The sequence below is a fragment of the Atractosteus spatula genome, unplaced genomic scaffold (assembly GCF_055471065.1).
Source record: "Atractosteus spatula isolate fAtrSpa1 unplaced genomic scaffold, fAtrSpa1.hap1 Scaffold_60, whole genome shotgun sequence".
NCBI lineage: Eukaryota > Metazoa > Chordata > Actinopteri > Semionotiformes > Lepisosteidae > Atractosteus > Atractosteus spatula.
Window position 1 is genome coordinate 176,121 of NW_028296891.1, and position 22,150 is coordinate 198,270.

The 22,150-nt window shown below is 56.4% G+C and overlaps 1 protein-coding gene across 1 annotated transcript in view; it reads right to left on the minus strand.

Moving 5' to 3' along the window:
• Positions 1 to 22,150, minus strand: part of LOC148806036 (coiled-coil alpha-helical rod protein 1-like) — a gene marked incomplete at its 5' end in the record, with an annotated part of 38,766 nt that overhangs the window by 10,517 nt on the left and 6,099 nt on the right. Inside the window, 11 exons of the mRNA XM_088909679.1 lie at positions 323 to 511; positions 2,372 to 2,496; positions 5,978 to 6,056; positions 6,142 to 6,254; positions 7,026 to 7,132; positions 7,234 to 7,344; positions 10,319 to 10,465; positions 13,878 to 13,988; positions 16,028 to 16,145; positions 18,373 to 18,503; positions 19,640 to 19,799. Coding sequence (XP_088765805.1) covers positions 323 to 511; positions 2,372 to 2,496; positions 5,978 to 6,056; positions 6,142 to 6,254; positions 7,026 to 7,132; positions 7,234 to 7,344; positions 10,319 to 10,465; positions 13,878 to 13,988; positions 16,028 to 16,145; positions 18,373 to 18,503; positions 19,640 to 19,799 — 1,391 coding nt within the window. The remainder of the gene's footprint in view (positions 1 to 322; positions 512 to 2,371; positions 2,497 to 5,977; positions 6,057 to 6,141; positions 6,255 to 7,025; positions 7,133 to 7,233; positions 7,345 to 10,318; positions 10,466 to 13,877; positions 13,989 to 16,027; positions 16,146 to 18,372; positions 18,504 to 19,639; positions 19,800 to 22,150) is intronic.

The following is a 22,150-nucleotide window of genomic DNA, read 5'->3' on the forward strand; positions in this document are numbered from 1 at the left end:
ACACACCCTCACCAGCAGGACTGGGGCAGAACACCCCCTCACCAGCAGGAACACACCTTCACCAGCAGGACAGGGGCAATAACACACCCTCACCAGCAGGACTGGGGCAGGACACACCCTCACCAGCAGGACTGGGGCAATAACACACTCTCACCAGCAGGACTGGGGCAGAACACACCCTCACCAGCAGGACTGGGGCAGGACACACCCTCACCAGCAGGAACACCCCCTCACCAGCAGGGGGCGCAGCAGGGTGACTCACCAGCAGGAGGAGCAGCAGGAACACCCCCTCACCAGCAGGGGGCGCAGCAGGGTGACTCACCTCTCTCGCTCTCCTCTCGCTGGCTGCTCAGCTCCTGCCTCAGCCTCTCGCTGGTCTCCCTGGCGCTCTCCAGCGCCCCCTGCAGGTCCTCCAGCCTGCACTGCGCCTCCTGCAGCTCAGCCTCGGCCCTGCGCTCGGCCTGAGCCCTCTGACTCGCCTCCGCGTGCAGCTGCCTCAACTCGGCCTCCACTGGGAGACAGGCAGGCGTCACACAGACAGACAGACAGACAGGCAGGCGTCACACAGACAGACAGACAGAGAGACAGGCGTCACACAGACAGGCAGGCAGACAGACGGACAGACAGAAGACAGGCGTCACAGGCAGGCAGACACGCATCACACAGACAGACAGAGAGACAGGCAGGCGTCACACAGACAGGCAGGTGTCACAGGCAGGCAGACAGACAGGCGTCACACAGACAGACAGAGAGACAGGCTTCACACAGACAGAGAGACAGGCAGGCGTCACACAGACAGGCAGACAGACAGACGGACAGACAGAAGACAGGCGTCACAGGCAGGCAGACACGCATCACACAGACAGACAGAGACAGACAGGCGTCACACAGACAGACAGAGAGACAGGCATCACACAGACAGACAGAGAGACAGGCTTCACACAGACAGGCGTCACAGAGACAGACAGAGAGACAGGCTTCACACAGACAGGCGTCACAGAGACAGACAGAAGACAGGAGTCACAGGCAGGCAGACAGGCGTCACACAGACAGACAGGCAGGCAGACAGACAGACAGACAGAAGACAGGCGTCACACAGACAGACAGGCGTCACAGGCAGGCAGACAGGCAGACAGACAGACAGAAGACAGGCGTCACAGGCAGACAGACAGGCGTCACAGGCAGACAGACAGGCGTCACACAGACAGACAGGCAGGCAGGCAAGCGTCACAGGCAGACAGACAGGCGTCACACAGAGACAGACAGGCAGGCAGGCGTCACACAGAGACAGACAGGCTTCACAGACAGGCAGGCAGGCAGGCAAGCGTCACACAGACAGACAGGTGTCACAGGCAGGCAGACAGACAGGCTTCACACAGAAAAGCAGGCAGACAGACAGACAGACAGGCTCACAGACAGACTGGCATTGCAGACAAGCAGACAGACAGGTGTCACACAGACAGGCAGACAGACAGGTGTCACACAGACAGGCAGACAGACGTGTCACACAGACAAGTAGACAGACAGACAGGTGTCACACAGACAGGCAGACAGGTGTCACACAGGCAGGTGTCACACAGACAGGCAGGCAGACAGGCAGGTGTCACACAGACAGACAGGCAGGCAGGCAGACAGGTGTCACACAGACAGACAGGCAGGCAGGCAGGTGTCACACAGACAGGCAGACAGACAGGTGTCACACAGACAAGCAGACAGACAGACAGGTGTCACACAGACAGACAGGCAGGCAGGCAGACAGGTGTCACACAGACAGACAGGCAGGCAGGCAGGTGTCACACAGACAGGCAGGCAGACAGACAGACACACAGACAGACAGGTGTCACACAGACAGGCAGACAGGTGTCACACAGGCAGGTGTCACACAGCCAGGCAGGCAGACAGGTGTCACACAGACAGGCAGACAGGCAGGCAGGTGTCACACAGACAGGCAGGCAGACAGACACAGACACACAGACAGACAGGTGTCACACAGACAGGCAGGCAGACAGGTGTCACACAGACAGGCAGGCAGGCAGACAGGTGTCACACAGACAGACAGGCAGACAGGCAGGTGTCACAGACAAGCAGGCAGACAGGTGTCACACAGACAGGCAGGCAGACAGACACAGACACACAGACAGACAGGTGTCACACAGACAGGCAGGCAGACAGGCAGGTGTCACAGACAAGCAGGCAGACAGACAGGTGTCACACAGACAGACAGGCAGACAGACAGGTGTCACACAGATAGACAGGCAGGCAGACAGGTGTCACACAGAAAGACAGGCAGACAGACACAGACACACAGACAGACAGGCAGGTGTCACACAGACAGACAGGCAGACAGACACAGACACACAGACAGACTCACAGGGCTGTGTGCTCTGGCTCAGCGCTGCCTCGATGAGCTCTGGAGTTCGTCTGAGCTCCACTCTCAGCTCTTCCCTCTCCTGCACTGCAAGACTGAGCTCAGCCTGGAGCTGCTGATAGGACAGTCTGAGAGAGAGAATATTATATATACACTACAGTACAGTGACACTGATAGGACAGTCTGAGAGAGAATATTATATATACACTACAGTACAGTGACACTGATAGGACAGTCTGAGAGAGAGAATATTATATATATACACACTACAGTACAGTGACACTGATAGGACAGTCTGAGAGAGAATATTATATATACACACTACAGTACAGTGACACTGATAGGACAGTCTGAGAGAGAATATTATATATACACACTACAGTACAGTGACACTGATAGGACAGTCTGAGAGAGAGAATATTATATATACACTACAGTACAGTGACACTGATAGGACAGTCTGAGAGAGAGAATATTATATATACACTACAGTACAGTGACACTGATAGGACAGTCTGAGAGAGAATATTATATATACACACTACAGTACAGTGACACTGATAGGACAGTCTGAGAGAGAGAATATTATATATATACACTACAGTACAGTGACACTGATAGGACAGTCTGAGAGAGAGAATATTATATATACACTACAGTACAGTGACACTGATAGGACAGTCTGAGAGAGAATATTATATATACACACTACAGTACAGTGACACTGATAGGACAGTCTGAGAGAGAGAATATTATATATACACACTACAGTACAGTGACACTGATAGGACAGTCTGAGAGAGAATATTATATATACACTACAGTACAGTGACACTGATAGGACAGTCTGAGAGAGAGAATATTATATACACACTACAGTACAGTGACACTGATGGGACAGTCTGAGAGAGAATATTATATATACACACTACAGTACAGTGACACTGATAGGACAGTCTGAGAGAGAGAATATTATATACACACTACAGTACAGTGACACTGATAGGACAGTCTGAGAGAGAATATTATATATATACACTACAGTACAGTGACACTGATAGGACAGTCTGAGAGAGAATATTATATATACACACTACAGTACAGTGACACTGATAGGACAGTCTGAGAGAGAGAATATTATATATACACTACAGTACAGTGACACTGATAGGACAGTCTGAGAGAGAGAATATTATATACACACTACAGTACAGTGACACTGATAGGACAGTCTGAGAGAGAATATTATATATACACACTACAGTACAGTGACACTGATAGGACAGTCTGAGAGAGAGAATATTATATATACACACTACAGTACAGTGACACTGATAGGACAGTCTGAGAGAGAGAATATTATATACACACTACAGTACAGTGACACTGATAGGACAGTCTGAGAGAGAATATTATATATATACACTACAGTACAGTGACACTGATAGGACAGTCTGAGAGAGAATATTATATATACACACTACAGTACAGTGACACTGATAGGACAGTCTGAGAGAGAGAATATTATATATACACTACAGTACAGTGACACTGATAGGACAGTCTGAGAGAGAGAATATTATATATATACACTACAGTACAGTGACACTGATAGGACAGTCTGAGAGAGAGAATATTATATATACACACTACAGTACAGTGACACTGATAGGACAGTCTGAGAGAGAATATTATATATATACACTACAGTACAGTGACACTGATAGGACAGTCTGAGAGAGAATATTATATATACACACTACAGTACAGTGACACTGATAGGACAGTCTGAGAGAGAGAATATTATATATATACTACAGTACAGTGACACTGATAGGACAGTCTGAGAGAGAATATTATATATACACACTACAGTACAGTGACACTGATAGGACAGTCTGAGAGAGAGAATATTATATATACACACTACAGTACAGTGACACTGATAGGACAGTCTGAGAGAGAATATTATATATACACACTACAGTACAGTGACACTGATAGGACAGTCTGAGAGAGAGAATATTATATATATACTACAGTACAGTGACACTGATAGGACAGTCTGAGAGATAATATTATATATACACTACAGTACAGTGACACTGATAGGACAGTCTGAGAGAGAGAATATTATATATACACTACAGTACAGTGACACTGATAGGACAGTCTGAGAGAGAGAATATTATATATACACACTACAGTACAGTGACACTGATAGGACAGTCTGAGAGAGAGAATATTATATATACACACTACAGTACAGTGACACTGATAGGACAGTCTGAGAGAGAGAATATATATACACTACAGTACAGTGACACTGATAGGACAGTCTGAGAGAGAATATTATATATACACACTACAGTACAGTGACACTGATAGGACAGTCTGAGAGAGAGAATATTATATATACACACTACAGTACAGTGACACTGATAGGACAGTCTGAGAGAGAATATTATATATACACACTACAGTACAGTGACACTGATAGGACAGTCTGAGAGAGAATATTATATATACACACTACAGTACAGTGACACTGATAGGACAGTCTGAGAGAGAGAATATTATATATATACACTACAGTACAGTGACACTGATAGGACAGTCTGAGAGAGAATATTATATATACACACTACAGTACAGTGACACTGATAGGACAGTCTGAGAGAGAATATTATATATACACTACAGTACAGTGACACTGATAGGACAGTCTGAGAGAGAATATTATATATACACACTACAGTACAGTGACACTGATAGGACAGTCTGAGAGAGAGAATATTATATATACACACTACAGTACAGTGACACTGATAGGACAGTCTGAGAGAGAATATTATATATACACTACAGTACAGTGACACTGATAGGACAGTCTGAGAGAGAATATTATATATATACTACAGTACAGTGACACTGATAGGACAGTCTGAGAGAGAATATTATATATACACACTACAGTACAGTGACACTGATAGGACAGTCTGAGAGAGAGAATATTATATATACACACTACAGTACAGTGACACTGATAGGACAGTCTGAGAGAGAGAATATTATATATACACTACAGTACAGTGACACTGATAGGACAGTCTGAGAGAGAGAATATTATATATACACACTACAGTACAGTGACACTGATAGGACAGTCTGAGATAGGACAGGGCTGTGGTCAGTCAGGGGTGTTGTGTATCAGGGGTGTGGTCAGTGTTAGAGTGTGGTCAGTGTCGGGGGGCTGGTCAGTCAGGGGTGTGGTCAGTGTCGGGGGGGTGGTCAGTGTCGAGGGGGTGTGGTCAGTCAGACTGTGGTCAGTCAGGGGTGTGGTCAGCGTCAGTGTCGGGGGGGTGGTCAGTGTCGGGGGGCTGGTCAGTCAGGGGTGTGGTCAGTGTCGGGGGGGTGGTCAGTGTCGAGGGGGTGTGGTCAGTCAGACTGTGGTCAGTCAGGGGTGTGGTCAGCGTCAGTGTCGGGGGGGTGGTCAGTGTCAGGGGGGTGGTCAGTCAGGGGTGTGGTCAGTGTCAGGGGGGTGGTCATTCAGGGGTGTGGTCAGTCAGACTGTGGTCAGTCAGGGCTGTGGTCAGTCAGGGTGCTGACCTGCCCGGCTCACACTGAGGATCTGACGCCTCTCTCTTCCTCTGGACCTTCAGCAGAGCCTCCCTCCTCTTCAGCAGCCCTGGGGGGCGAGAGAGACGAGCCCAGATCACCGTGCTGCCCGCGCGCAGACCCCCCCCCGGCCCCCCGGCCCCCCGGCCCCCTACCCTGCAGTGTGTCCAGCCGGCGGCTGGCGAAGGCCACGCGCCGCCCCAGGCCCAGCAGACCAGACTCGGCCGCCTGCAGCGCCGCACTGCGCTCCTCAAACACCTGCTCGAACCTGCAGGAGACACAACGGCTACACTGAGAGAGGTGGGAGGGGGGAACAAGGTGATACCCTGGCTTCTCTCCAGACACAGCTGGGTGAGCTCCTCCAGTCAGGACAGGAGGCTCTACTGTACACAGAGAGGGGTGGGAGGGGGGAACAAGGTGATACCCTGGCTTCTCTCCAGACACAGCTGGGTGAGCTCCTCCAGTCAGGACAGGAGGCGCTACTGTACACAGAGAGGGGCGGGAGGGGGGAACAAGCCGAGACCCTGGCTTCTCTCCAGACACAGCTGGGTGAGCTCCTCCAGTCAGGACAGGAGGCTCTACTGTACACAGAGGGGGGCAGGAGGGGGGAACAAGCCGATACCCTGGCTTCTCTCCAGACACAGCTGGGTGAGCTCCTCCAGTCAGGACAGGAGGCGCTACTGTACACAGAGAGGGGTGGGAGGGGGGAACAAGCCGAGACCCTGGCTTCTCTCCAGACACAGCTGGGTGAGCTCCTCCAGTCAGGACAGGAGGCTCTACTGTACACAGAGAGGGGCGGGAGGGGGGAACAAGCTGATACCCTGGCTTCTCTCCAGACACAGCTGGGTGAGCTCCTCCAGTCAGGACAGGAGGCTCTACTGTACACAGAGAGGGGTGAGAGGGGGGAACAAGCCGATACCCTGGCTTCTCTCCAGACACAGCTGGGTGAGCTCCTCCAGTCAGGACAGGAGGCTCTGCTGTACACAGAGAGGGGTGGGAGGGGGGAACAAGCTGCCCAGCTGTGTTGTTGTTGCCCCACCTGCTCAGTGCCTCCCTCAGCTGCACCAGGGCGCCCTCTGCCTGCTGCCTCTGCTCCTGCAGGTGCTGGCTCTCCTCTCGAACCCGCGCCAGCTCTCTCTCGGCTGTCTGTGAAGCATTGGGAGACACAGCAGAACCACAGAGAAATAGCTCCACCTGTGCTGACTGCTCGGACCGGCCCGACCTCCGACCTCCGACCCCTGACCCACCTCTCTCCCCAGTCGCTCCATCTCCAGCTGGGCTCCGCGGTCCTGCAGGCTGTACTGGAGAAGACTGGCCCTCTGTCTCTCTGCCTTCACTTCCTGCTGCAGAGTACAGAGCTGCACAGAGAGAGACACATAGTCTCACACACACACACACACGTCCTGCAGGCTGTGCTGGAGAAGACTGGCCCTCTGTCTCTCTGCCTTCACTTCCTGCTGCAGAGTACAGAGCTGCACAGAGAGAGACACAGTCACACACACACACACACGTCCTGCAGGCTGTGCTGGAGAAGACTGGCCCTCTGTCTCTCTGCCTTCACTTCCTGCTGCAGAGTACAGAGCTGCACAGACAGACACATAGTCACACACACACACACACACGTCCTGCAGGCTGTGCTGGAGAAGACTGGCCCTCTGTCTCTCTGCCTTCACTTCCTGCTGCAGAGTACAGAGCTGCACAGACAGACACATAGTCTCACACACACACACACACGTCCTGCAGGCTGTGCTGGAGAAGACTGGCCCTCTGTCTCTCTGCCTTCACTTCCTGCTGCAGAGTACAGAGCTGCACAGACAGACACATAGTCACACACACACACACACACTCACACACTCACACACACACACACGTCCTGCAGGCTGTACTGGAGAAGACTGGCCCTCTGTCTCTCTGCCTTCACTTCCTGCTGCAGAGTACAGAGCTGCACAGAGAGACACACACACACACACGTCCTGCAGGCTGTGCTGGAGAAGACTGGCCCTCTGTCTCTCTGCCTTCACTTCCTGCTGCAGAGTACAGAGCTGCACAGACAGACACATAGTCTCACACACACACACACACGTCCTGCAGGCTGTGCTGGAGAAGACTGGCCCTCTGTCTCTCTGCCTTCACTTCCTGCTGCAGAGTACAGAGCTGCACAGACAGACACATAGTCACACACACACACACACACACACACTCACTCACACACTCACACACTCACACACTCACACACTCACACACACACACACACGTCCTGCAGGCTGTGCTGGAGAAGACTGGCCCTCTGTCTCTCTGCCTTCACTTCCTGCTGCAGAGTACAGAGCTGCACAGACAGACACATAGTCTCACACACACACACACACTCACACACACGTCCTGCAGGCTGTGCTGGAGAAGACTGGCCCTCTGTCTCTCTGCCTTCACTTCCTGCTGCAGAGTACAGAGCTGCACAGACAGACACATAGTCACACACACACACACACACACGTCCTGCAGGCTGTACTGGAGAAGACTGGCCCTCTGTCTCTCTGCCTTCACTTCCTGCTGCAGAGTACAGAGCTGCACAGAGAGACACATAGTCACACACACACACACACACGTCCTGCAGGCTGTGCTGGAGAAGACTGGCCCTCTGTCTCTCTGCCTTCACTTCCTGCTGCAGAGTACAGAGCTGCACAGACAGACACATAGTCACACACACACACACACACAGAGTGTCCTTCTCCTCCTGCAGCCTCTGGACAGAGAGAGACAGAGACAGAGAGAGTAACACTCACAGTAACACACACACACACACACTCACACACACACACACTCACACACACACACACACACACACGTCCTGCAGGCTGTGCTGGAGAAGACTGGCCCTCTGTCTCTCTGCCTTCACTTCCTGCTGCAGAGTACAGAGCTGCACAGAGAGACACACACACACACACGTCCTGCAGGCTGTGCTGGAGAAGACTGGCCCTCTGTCTCTCTGCCTTCACTTCCTGCTGCAGAGTACAGAGCTGCACAGACAGACACATAGTCTCACACACACACACACACGTCCTGCAGGCTGTACTGGAGAAGACTGGCCCTCTGTCTCTCTGCCTTCACTTCCTGCTGCAGAGTACAGAGCTGCACAGACAGACACATAGTCTCACACACACACACACACACGTCCTGAAGGCTGTGCAGGAGAAGACTGGCCCTCTGTCTCTCTGCCTTCACTTCCTGCTGCAGAGTACAGAGCTGCACAGAGAGACACATAGTCACACACACACACACACACACACACACACACTCACACACTCGCACACTCACACACTCACACACTCACACACTCACACACACACACGTCCTGCAGGCTGTGCTGGAGAAGACTGGCCCTCTGTCTCTCTGCCTTCACTTCCTGCTGCAGAGTACAGAGCTGCACAGAGAGACACATAGTCACACACACACACACACGTCCTGCAGGCTGTGCTGGAGAAGACTGGCCCTCTGTCTCTCTGCCTTCACTTCCTGCTGCAGAGTACAGAGCTGCACAGACAGACACATAGTCACACACACACTCACACACACACACGTCCTGCAGGCTGTGCTGGAGAAGACTGGCCCTCTGTCTCTCTGCCTTCACTTCCTGCTGCAGAGTACAGAGCTGCACAGAGAGACACATAGTCTCACACACACACACACACACGTCCTGCAGGCTGTACTGGAGAAGACTGGCCCTCTGTCTCTCTGCCTTCACTTCATGCTGCAGAGTACAGAGCTGCACAGAGAGAGACACAGTCACACACACACACACATACACATACACATACACATACACACACACTCACACACACGTCCTGCAGGCTGTGCTGGAGAAGACTGGCCCTCTGTCTCTCTGCCTTCACTTCCTGCTGCAGAGTACAGAGCTGCACAGACAGACACATAGTCACACACACACACACACGTCCTGCAGGCTGTACTGGAGAAGACTGGCCCTCTGTCTCTCTGCCTTCACTTCCTGCTGCAGAGTACAGAGCTGCACAGAGAGACACATAGTCACACTCACACACTCACACACTCACACACTCACACACACACACACACACACACACGTCCTGCAGGCTGTACTGGAGAAGACTGGCCCTCTGTCTCTCTGCCTTCACTTCCTGCTGCAGAGTACAGAGCTGCACAGAGAGAGACACAGTCACACACACACACACACGTCCTGCAGGCTGTGCTGGAGAAGACTGGCCCTCTGTCTCTCTGCCTTCACTTCCTGCTGCAGAGTACAGAGCTGCACAGAGAGACACATAGTCACACACACACACACACACTCACTCACACACTCACCTGGCTGTTGACCTGCTGCTCCTCTCCTCTCCTCTCCAGCTCCTGAGACCGGAGACGGACCAGCAGCTGGAAAACCTTCTCTCTCCAGCGCCTCAACACAGCTGCACCCTGACTGGAGGAGACACAGCGCTGGGGCTGGGACTGCAGCTGGGCAGGGACAGAGGAGACAGGAGACACATCAGGGACACAGCGCTGGGGCTGGGACTGCAGCTGGGCAGGGACAGAGGAGACAGGAGACACATCAGGGACACAGCGCTGGGGCTGGGACTGCAGCTGGGCAGGGACAGAGGAGACAGGAGACACATCAGGGACACAGCGCTGGGGCTGGGACTGCAGCTGGGCAGGGACAGAGGAGACAGGAGACACATCAGGGACACAGCGCTGGGGCTGGGACTGCAGCTGGGCAGGGACAGAGGAGACAGGAGACACATCAGGGACACAGCGCTGGGGCTGGGACTGCAGCTGGGCAGGGACAGAGGAGACAGGAGACACATCAGGGACACAGCGCTGGGGCTGGGACTGCAGCTGGGCAGGGACAGAGGAGACAGGAGACACAGCGCTGGGGCTGGGACTGCAGCTGGGCAGGGACAGAGGAGACAGGAGACACATCAGGGACACAGCGCTGGGGCTGGGACTGCAGCTGGGCAGGGACAGAGGAGACAGGAGACACAGCGCTGGGGCTGGGACTGCAGCTGGGCAGGGACAGAGGAGACAGGAGACACATCAGGGATAGAGGAGTCAGGAGACACATCAGAGAGACGGGGCTGGGGCTGGGACTGCAGCTGGGCAGGGACAGAGGAGACAGGAGACACATCAGGGACACAGCGCTGGGGCTGGGACTGCAGCTGGGCAGGGACAGAGGAGACAGGAGACACATCAGAGAGACGGGGCTGGGGCTGGGACTGCAGCTGGGCAGGGACAGAGGAGACAGGAGACAGATCAGGGACACAGCGCTGGGGCTGGGACTGCAGCTGGGCAGGGACAGAGGAGACAGGAGACACAGCGCTGGGGCTGGGACTGCAGCTGGGCAGGGACAGAGGAGACAGGAGACACATCAGGGACACAGCGCTGGGGCTGGGACTGCAGCTGGGCAGGGACAGAGGAGACAGGAGACAGATCAGGGACACAGCGCTGGGGCTGGGACTGCAGCTGGGCAGGGACAGAGGAGACAGGAGACACATCAGGGACACAGCGCTGGGGCTGGGACTGCAGCTGGGCAGGGACAGAGGAGACAGGAGACACAGCGCTGGGGCTGGGACTGCAGCTGGGCAGGGACAGAGGAGACAGGAGACAGATCAGGGACACAGCGCTGGGGCTGGGACTGCAGCTGGGCAGGGACAGAGGAGACAGGAGACAGATCAGGGACACAGCGCTGGGGCTGGGACTGCAGCTGGGCAGGGACAGAGGAGACAGGAGACACAGCGCTGGGGCTGGGACTGCAGCTGGGCAGGGACAGAGGAGACAGGAGACACATCAGGGATAGAGGAGTCAGGAGACACATCAGAGAGACGGGGCTGGGGCTGGGACTGCAGCTGGGCAGGGACAGAGGAGACAGGAGACACATCAGGGATAGAGGAGACAGGAGACACATCAGAGAGACAGCGCTGGGGCTGGGACTGCAGCTGGGCAGGGACAGAGGAGACAGGAGACAGATCAGGGACACAGCGCTGGGGCTGGGACTGCAGCTGGGCAGGGACAGAGGAGACAGGAGACACAGCGCTGGGGCTGGGACTGCAGCTGGGCAGGGACAGAGGAGACAGGAGACACATCAGGGATAGAGGAGTCAGGAGACACATCAGAGAGACGGGGCTGGGGCTGGGACTGCAGCTGGGCAGGGACAGAGGAGACAGGAGACACATCAGGGATAGAGGAGACAGGAGACACATCAGAGAGACAGCGCTGGGGCTGGGACTGCAGCTGGGCAGGGACAGAGGAGACAGGAGACAGATCAGGGACACAGCGCTGGGGCTGGGACTGCAGCTGGGCAGGGACAGAGGAGACAGGAGACACATCAGGGACACAGCGCTGGGGCTGGGACTGCAGCTGGGCAGGGACAGAGGAGACAGGAGACACAGCGCTGGGGCTGGGACTGCAGCTGGGCAGGGACAGAGGAGACAGGAGACACAGCGCTGGGGCTGGGACTGCAGCTGGGCAGGGACAGAGGAGACAGGAGACATCAGGGATAGAGGAGACAGGAGACACATCAGAGAGACGGGGCTGGGGCTGGGACTGCAGCTGGGCAGGGACAGAGGAGACAGGAGACACATCAGGGATAGAGGAGACAGGAGACACATCAGAGAGACGGGGCTGGGGCTGGGACTGCAGCTGGGCAGGGACAGAGGAGACAGGAGACACATCAGGGATAGAGGAGACAGGAGACACATCAGAGAGACAGCGCTGGGGCTGGGACTGCAGCTGGGCAGGGACAGAGGAGACAGGAGACAGATCAGGGACACAGCGCTGGGGCTGGGACTGCAGCTGGGCAGGGACAGAGGAGACAGGAGACACATCAGGGACACAGCGCTGGGGCTGGGACTGCAGCTGGGCAGGGACAGAGGAGACAGGAGACACAGCGCTGGGGCTGGGACTGCAGCTGGGCAGGGACAGAGGAGACAGGAGACACAGCGCTGGGGCTGGGACTGCAGCTGGGCAGGGACAGAGGAGACAGGAGACACATCAGGGATAGAGGAGACAGGAGACACATCAGAGAGACGGGGCTGGGGCTGGGACTGCAGCTGGGCAGGGACAGAGGAGACAGGAGACAGATCAGGGACACAGCGCTGGGGCTGGGACTGCAGCTGGGCAGGGACAGAGGAGACAGGAGACACAGCGCTGGGGCTGGGACTGCAGCTGGGCAGGGACAGAGGAGACAGGAGACACAGCGCTGGGGCTGGGACTGCAGCTGGGCAGGGACAGAGGAGACAGGAGACACATCAGGGATAGAGGAGACAGGAGACACATCAGAGAGACGGGGCTGGGGCTGGGACTGCAGCTGGGCAGGGACAGAGGAGACAGGAGACAGATCAGGGACACAGCGCTGGGGCTGGGACTGCAGCTGGGCAGGGACAGAGGAGACAGGAGACACAGCGCTGGGGCTGGGACTGCAGCTGGGCAGGGACAGAGGAGACAGGAGACACAGCGCTGGGGCTGGGACTGCAGCTGGGCAGGGACAGAGGAGACAGGAGACAGATCAGGGATAGAGGAGACAGGAGACACATCAGAGAGACGGGGCTGGGGCTGGGACTGCAGCTGGGCAGGGACAGAGGAGACAGGAGACACATCAGGGATAGAGGAGACAGGAGACACATCAGAGAGACGGGGCTGGGGCTGGGACTGCAGCTGGGCAGGGACAGAGGAGACAGGAGACAGATCAGGGACACAGCGCTGGGGCTGGGACTGCAGCTGGGCAGGGACAGAGGAGACAGGAGACACAGCGCTGGGGCTGGGACTGCAGCTGGGCAGGGACAGAGGAGACAGGAGACAGATCAGGGACAGGGGTCGGTAGGCGTGGACGGGGCTCTGGTGTTCCAGGATGGGTCAGAACCGGGCCTGAGCTCACCTGCTCGCCCAGCTCGGCCTCCTGCAGGGCCAGAACATCGCTGAGGGACTCCAGTCGAACCTTCAGCAGCTCCGCAGTGAGGCTCAGAGTGTCCTTCTCCTCCTGCAGCCTCTGGACAGAGAGAGACAGAGACAGAGAGAGTAACACTCACTGTCTCACACACACACACACACAGAGTGTCCTTCTCCTCCTGCAGCCTCTGGACAGAGAGAGACAGAGACAGAGAGAGTAACACTCACAGTAACACACACACACACACACACAGAGTGTCCTTCTCCTCCTGCAGCCTCTGGACAGAGAGAGACAGAGACAGAGAGAGTAACACTCACTGTCACACACACACACACACACACACACACACAGAGTGTCCTTCTCCTCCTGCAGCCTCTGGACAGAGAGAGACAGAGACAGAGAGAGTAACACTCACAGTAACACACACACACACACACACAGAGTGTCCTTCTCCTCCTGCAGCCTCTGGACAGAGAGAGACAGAGACAGAGAGAGTAACACTCACAGTAACACACACACACACACACACACACACACACAGAGTGTCCTTCTCCTCCTGCAGCCTCTGGACAGACAGAGACAGAGAGAGTAACACTCACTGTCACACACACACACACACACACACACACACACAGAGTGTCCTTCTCCTCCTGCAGCCTCTGGACAGACAGAGACAGAGAGAGTAACACTCACTGTCACACACACACACACAGAGTGTCCTTCTCCTCCTGCAGCCTCTGGACAGAGAGAGACAGAGACAGAGAGAGTAACACTCACAGTAACACACACACACACACACACACAGAGTGTCCTTCTCCTCCTGCAGCCTCTGGACAGAGAGAGACAGAGACAGAGAGAGTAACACTCACAGTAACACACACACACACACACACACACACACACACACACAGAGTGTCCTTCTCCTCCTGCAGCCTCTGGACAGAGAGAGACAGAGACAGAGAGAGTAACACTCACTGTCACACACACACACACACACACACACACACAGAGTGTCCTTCTCCTCCTGCAGCCTCTGGACAGAGAGAGACAGAGACAGAGAGAGTAACACTCACAGTAACACACACACACACACACACACACACACACAGAGTGTCCTTCTCCTCCTGCAGCCTCTGGACAGAGAGAGACAGAGACAGAGAGAGTAACACTCACAGTACACACACACACACACACACACACACACACACAGAGTGTCCTTCTCCTCCTGCAGCCTCTGGACAGACAGAGACAGAGAGAGTAACACTCACTGTCACACACACACACACACACACACACACACACAGAGTGTCCTTCTCCTCCTGCAGCCTCTGGACAGACAGAGACAGAGAGAGTAACACTCACTGTCACACACACACACACAGAGTGTCCTTCTCCTCCTGCAGCCTCTGGACAGAGAGAGACAGAGACAGAGAGAGTAACACTCACAGTAACACACACACACACACACACACACACAGAGTGTCCTTCTCCTCCTGCAGCCTCTGGACAGAGAGAGACAGAGACAGAGAGAGTAACACTCACAGTAACACACACACACACACACACACACACACACACACACACACCAGAGTGTCCTTCTCCTCCTGCAGCCTCTGGACAGAGAGAGACAGAGACAGAGAGAGTAACACTCACTGTCACACACACACACACACACACACACACACACACACACACACAGAGTGTCCTTCTCCTCCTGCAGCCTCTGGACAGACAGAGACAGAGAGAGTAACACTCACTGTCACACACACACACACAGAGTGTCCTTCTCCTCCTGCAGCCTCTGGACAGAGAGAGACAGAGACAGAGAGAGTAACACTCACAGTAACACACACACACACACACACACACACAGAGTGTCCTTCTCCTCCTGCAGCCTCTGGACAGAGAGAGACAGAGACAGAGAGAGTAACACTCACTGTCACACACACACACACACACACACACAGAGTGTCCTTCTCCTCCTGCAGCCTCTGGACAGACAGAGACAGAGAGAGTAACACTCACTGTCACACACACACACACAGAGTGTCCTTCTCCTCCTGCAGCCTCTGGACAGAGAGAGACAGAGACAGAGAGAGTAACACTCACAGTAACACACACACACACACACGCTGTACCTTCAGGGTGGTGGAGGGGTGTCCCCTGTCCTGCTCAGAGTCGGGGTTCTGCTCTCCGATGTACCTCCTCAGGGCCTGCACAGCGGCTGTCTGCTCCTGCAGGGCCTCCCCGGTCTCCCTGCAACACAGCGCACCCTGACCTCTCACTACGACCCTTCACCCAAAACACCCTGACCTTTCACCTTTCACCTCCATACTGCAATATTCCACCACTGCCCTTTCACCCTGCACCCGCACCCCTGTACCACAGCATCACTGTGACCCCTGTACCACAGCCTCACTGTGACCCCTGTACCTCAACCACACTGTGACCCCTGTACCTCAGCCTCACTGTGACCCCTGTACCTCAGCTGTGCCTCAGCCTGACTGTGACCCCTGTACCTCAACCACACTGTGACCCCTGTACCTCAACCACACTGTGACCCCTGTACCTCAGCATCACTGTAACCCCTGTACCTCAGCCTCACTGTGACCCCTGTACCTCAGCTGTGCCTCAGCCTGACTGTGACCCCTGTACCTCAACCACACTGTGACCCCTGTACCTCAACCACACTGTGACCCCTGTACCTCAGCATCACTGTAACCCCTGTACCTCAGCCTCACTGTGACCCCTGTACCTCAGCTGTGCCTCAGCCTGACTGTGACCCCTGTACCTCAACCACACTGTGACCCCTGTACCTCAGCATCACTGTGACCCCTGTACCTCAGCTGTGCCTCAGCCTCACTGTGACCCCTGTACCCCTGTACCTCAGCCACACTGTGACCCCTGTACCTCAGCTGTGCCTCAGCCTCACTGTGACCCCTGTACCCCTGTACCTCAGCCTCACTGTGAACCCTGTACCCCTGTACCTCAGCTGTGCCTCAGCCTCACTGTGACCCCTGTACCTCAGCTGTGCCTCAGCCACACTGTGACCCCTGTACCCCTGTACCTCAGCCTCACTGTGAACCCTGTACCACAGCCTCACTGTGACCCCTGTACCTCAACCACACTGTGACCCCTGTACCTCAGCATCACTGTAACCCCTGTACCTCAGCCTCACTGTGACCCCTGTACCTCAGCTGTGCCTCAGCCTGACTGTGACCCCTGTACCTCAGCCTCACTGTGACCCCTGTACCTCAACCACACTGTGACCCCTGTACCTCAGCTGTGCCTCAGCCTCACTGTGACCCCTGTACCCCTGTACCTCAGCCTCACTGTGACCCCTGTACCTCAGCTGTGCCTCAGCCTCACTGTGACCCCTGTACCCCTGTACCTCAGCCTCACTGTGACCCCTGTACCTCAGCTGTGCCTCAGCCTCACTGTGACCCCTGTACCTCAGCCTCACTGTGACCCCTGTACCTCAACCACACTGTGACCCCTGTACCTCAGCTGTGCCTCAGCCTCACTGTGACCCCTGTACCTCAGCTGTGCCTCAGCCACACTGTGACCCCTGTACCCCTGTACCTCAGCCTCACTGTGAACCCTGTACCACAGCCTCACTGTGACCCCTGTACCTCAACCACACTGTGACCCCTGTACCTCAGCTGTGCCTCAGCCTGACTGTGACCCCTGTACCTCAACCACACTGTGACCCCTGTACCTCAGCATCACTGTAACCCCTGTACCTCAGCCTCACTGTGACCCCTGTACCTCAGCTGTGCCTCAGCCTGACTGTGACCCCTGTACCTCAACCACACTGTGACCCCTGTACCTCAACCACACTGTGACCCCTGTACCTCAGCATCACTGTAACCCCTGTACCTCAGCCTCACTGTGACCCCTGTACCTCAGCTGTGCCTCAGCCTGACTGTGACCCCTGTACCTCAACCACACTGTGACCCCTGTACCTCAACCACACTGTGACCCCTGTACCTCAGCATCACTGTAACCCCTGTACCTCAGCATCACTGTGACCCCTGTACCTCAGCTGTGCCTCAGCCTCACTGTGACCCCTGTACCCCTGTACCTCAGCCACACTGTGACCCCTGTACCTCAGCTGTGCCTCAGCCTCACTGTGACCCCTGTACCTCAGCTGTGCCTCAACCACACTGTGACCCCTGTACCTCAGCATCACTGTGACCCCTGTACCTCAGCTGTGCCTCAGCCTCACTGTGACCCCTGTACCCCTGTACCTCAGCCTCACTGTGAACCCTGTACCCCTGTACCTCAGCTGTGCCTCAGCCACACTGTGACCCCTGTACCCCTGTACCTCAGCCTCACTGTGAACCCTGTACCCCTGTACCTCAAAATCAGTGACCACTGTACCTCAGCTGTACCTCAGCATCAGTGACCCCTGTACCTCAGCCACACTGTGACCCCTGTACCCCTGTACCTCAGCCACACTGTGACCCCTGTACCCCTGTACCTCAGCTGCGCCTCCAGCTGCTCCCTCTCCTGCTGGGCCTGCAGCAGCTGGGCCCTGAGCTGGGAGCTGTCCTGCGCCGCGGTGCTGAGGGCGGCCTGCAGGGCGGCGCCGTCGAGCCTCAGGGACTCCAGCTGGGGGAGACAGCAGACAGGCAGGCAGTGGGCAGGAGCGCTGGGGCACCCCGGCCGCCTGCCCCTCACCTGGAGACACACCGGCCTCAGCAACAGGGCTGGGCAGCTTGTTCCCTCCTCCCACCCCTCTCTGTGTACAGTAGAGCCTCCTGTCCTGACTGGAGGAGCTCACCCAGCTGTGTCTGGAGAGAAGCCAGGGTATCGGCTTGTTCCCCCCTCCCACCCCTCTCTGTGTACAGTAGCGCCTCCTGTCCTGACTGGAGGAGCTCACCCAGCTGTGTCTGGAGAGAAGCCAGGGTCTCGGCTTGTTCCCCCCTCCCACCCCTCTCTGTGTACAGTAGAGCCTCCTGTCCTGACTGGAGGAGCTCACCCAGCTGTGTCTGGAGAGAAGCCAGGGTATCGGCTTGTTCCCCCCTCCCACCCCTCTCTGTGTACAGTAGAGCCTCCTGTCCTGACTGGAGGAGCTCACCCAGCTGTGTCTGGAGAGAAGCCAGGGTATCAGCTTGTTCCCCCCTCCCGCCCCTCTCTGTGTACAGTAGAGCCTCCTGTCCTGACTGGAGGAGCTCACCCAGCTGTGTCTGGAGAGAAGCCAGGGTCTCGGCTTGTTCCCCCCTCCCACCCCTCTCTGTGTACAGTAGAGCCTCCTGTCCTGACTGGAGGAGCTCACCCAGCTGTGTCTGGAGAGAAGCCAGGGTATCAGCTTGTTCCCCCCTCCCGCCCCTCTCTGTGTACAGTAGAGCCTCCTGTCCTGACTGGAGGAGCTCACCCAGCTGTGTCTGGAGAGAAGCCAGGGTATCGGCTTGTTCCCCCCTCCCGCCTCTCTCTGTGTACAGTAGAGCCCCCTGTCCTGACTGGAGGAGCTCACCCAGCTGTGTCTGGAGAGAAGCCAGGGTATCGGCTTGTTCCCCCCTCCCACCCCTCTCTGTGTACAGTAGAGCCTCCTGTCCTGACTGGAGGAGCTCACCCAGCTGTGTCTGGAGAGAAGCCAGGGTATCAGCTTGTTCCCCCCTCCCGCCCCTCTCTGTGTACAGTAGAGCCTCCTGTCCTGACTGGAGGAGCTCACCCAGCTGTGTCTGGAGAGAAGCCAGGGTATCAGCTTGTTCCCCCCTTCCACCCCTCTCTGTGTAGAGCCCCACCTGTGCCAGCGCCCTGTCCTGCTCCTGCCTGGCCCGGCTCAGCTCGGCCTCAGCCCGGTCTCTCTCCTGCGTCAGCGCCTCCTGCTGGGCCTGCAGCCTGTCCTGCTCCTGCCTGGCCCGGCTCAGCTCAGACTGGACCTCTTCCAGCTTCTGCTGCAGCCTGAGGACGGGGAGACAGGAGACACAGCCCAGTGTCCAGCAGGCACACTCTCTCACCTGCAGAGAGCGCCGTCTCTCTGGAGCAGCTCCTGGCGCTGCTGGGCGCTCAGCTCAGGACACACAGGAGAGAGACAGAGACAGGAGACAGGAGAGACAGAGACAGGAGACACAGCCCAGTGTCCAGCAGGCACACTCTCTCACCTGCAGAGAGCGCCGTCTCTCTGGAGCAGCTCCTGGCTCTGCTGGGCGCTCAGCTCAGGACACACAGGAGAGAGACAGAGACAGGAGACAGGAGAGACAGAGACAGGAGACACAGCCCAGTGTCCAGCAGGCACACTCTCTCACCTGCAGAGAGCGCCGTCTCTCTGGAGCAGCTCCTGGCTCTGCTGGGCGCTCAGCTCAGGACACACAGGAGAGAGACAGAGACAGGAGACAGGAGAGACAGAGACAGGAGACACAGCCCAGTGTCCAGCAGGCACACTCTCTCACCTGCAGAGAGCGCCGTCTCTCTGGAGCAGCTCCTGGCTCTGCTGGGCGCTCAGCTCAGGACACACAGGAGGACAAGAGACAGAGACAGGAGACACAGCCCAGTGTCCAGCAGGCACACTCTCTCACCTGCAGAGAGCGCCGTCTCTCTGGAGCAGCTCCTGGCTCTGCTGGGCGCTCAGCTCAGACACAGAAGAGACAGGAAACAGGAGAGACAGAGACAGGAGACACAGCCAGTGTCCAGCAGGCACACTCTCTCACCTGCAGAGAGCGCCGTCTCTCTGGAGCAGCTCCTGGCTCTGCTGGGCGCTCAGCTCAGGACACACAGGAGAGAGACAGAGACAGGAGACAGGAGAGACAGAGACAGGAGACACAGCCCAGTGTCCAGCAGGCACACTCTCTCACCTGCAGAGAGCGCCGTCTCTCTGGAGCAGCTCCTGGCTCTGCTGGGCGCTCAGCTCAGGACACACAGGAGAGAGACAGAGACAGGAGACAGGAGAGACAGAGACAGGAGACACAGCCCAGTGTCCAGCAGGCACACTCTCTCACCTGCAGAGAGCGCCGTCTCTCTGGAGCAGCTCCTGGCTCTGCTGGGCGCTCAGCTCAGGACACACAGGAGAGAGACAGAGACAGGAGACAGGAGAGACAGAGACAGGAGACACAGCCCAGTGTCCAGCAGGCACACTCTCTCACCTGCAGAGAGCGCCGTCTCTCTGGAGCAGCTCCTGGCTCTGCTGGGCGCTCAGCTCAGGACACACAGGAGAGACAGAGACAGGAGACAGGAGAGACAGAGACAGGAGACACAGCCCAGTGTCCAGCAGGCACACTCTCTCACCTGCAGAGAGCGCCGTCTCTCTGGAGCAGCTCCTGGCTCTGCTGGGCGCTCAGCTCAGGACACACAGGAGAGACAGAGACAGGAGACACAGCCCAGTGTCCAGCAGGCACACTCTCTCACCTGCAGAGAGCGCCGTCTCTCTGGAGCAGCTCCTGGCGCTGCTGGGCGCTCAGCTCAGGACACACAGGAGAGAGACAGAGACAGGAGACAGGAGAGACAGAGACAGGAGACACAGCCCAGTGTCCAGCAGGCACACTCTCTCACCTGCAGAGAGCGCCGTCTCTCTGGAGCAGCTCCTGGCTCTGCTGGGCGCTCAGCTCAGGACACACAGGAGAGAGACAGAGACAGGAGACACAGCCCAGTGTCCAGCAGGCACACTCTCTCACCTGCAGAGAGCGCCGTCTCTCTGGAGCAGCTCCTGGCGCTGCTGGGCGCTCAGCTCAGGACACACAGGAGAGAGACAGAGACAGGAGACAGGAGAGACAGAGACAGGAGACACAGCCCAGTGTCCAGCAGGCACACTCTCTCACCTGCAGAGAGCACCGTCTCTCTGGAGCAGCTCCTGGCGCTGCTGGGCGCTCAGCTCAGGACACACAGGAGAGAGACAGAGACAGGAGACAGGAGAGACAGAGACAGGAGACACAGCCCAGTGTCCAGCAGGCACACTCTCTCACCTGCAGAGAGCGCCGTCTCTCTGGAGCAGCTCCTGGCTCTGCTGGGCGCTCAGCTCAGGACACACAGGAGAGAGACAGAGACAGGAGACAGGAGAGACAGAGACAGGAGACACAGCCCAGTGTCCAGCAGGCACACTCTCTCACCTGCAGAGAGCGCCGTCTCTCTGGAGCAGCTCCTGGCTCTGCTGGGCGCTCAGCTCAGGACACACAGGAGAGAGACAGAGACAGGAGACAGGAGAGACAGAGACAGGAGACACAGCCCAGTGTCCAGCAGGCACACTCTCTCACCTGCAGAGAGCGCCGTCTCTCTGGAGCAGCTCCTGGCTCTGCTGGGCGCTCAGCTCAGGACACACAGGA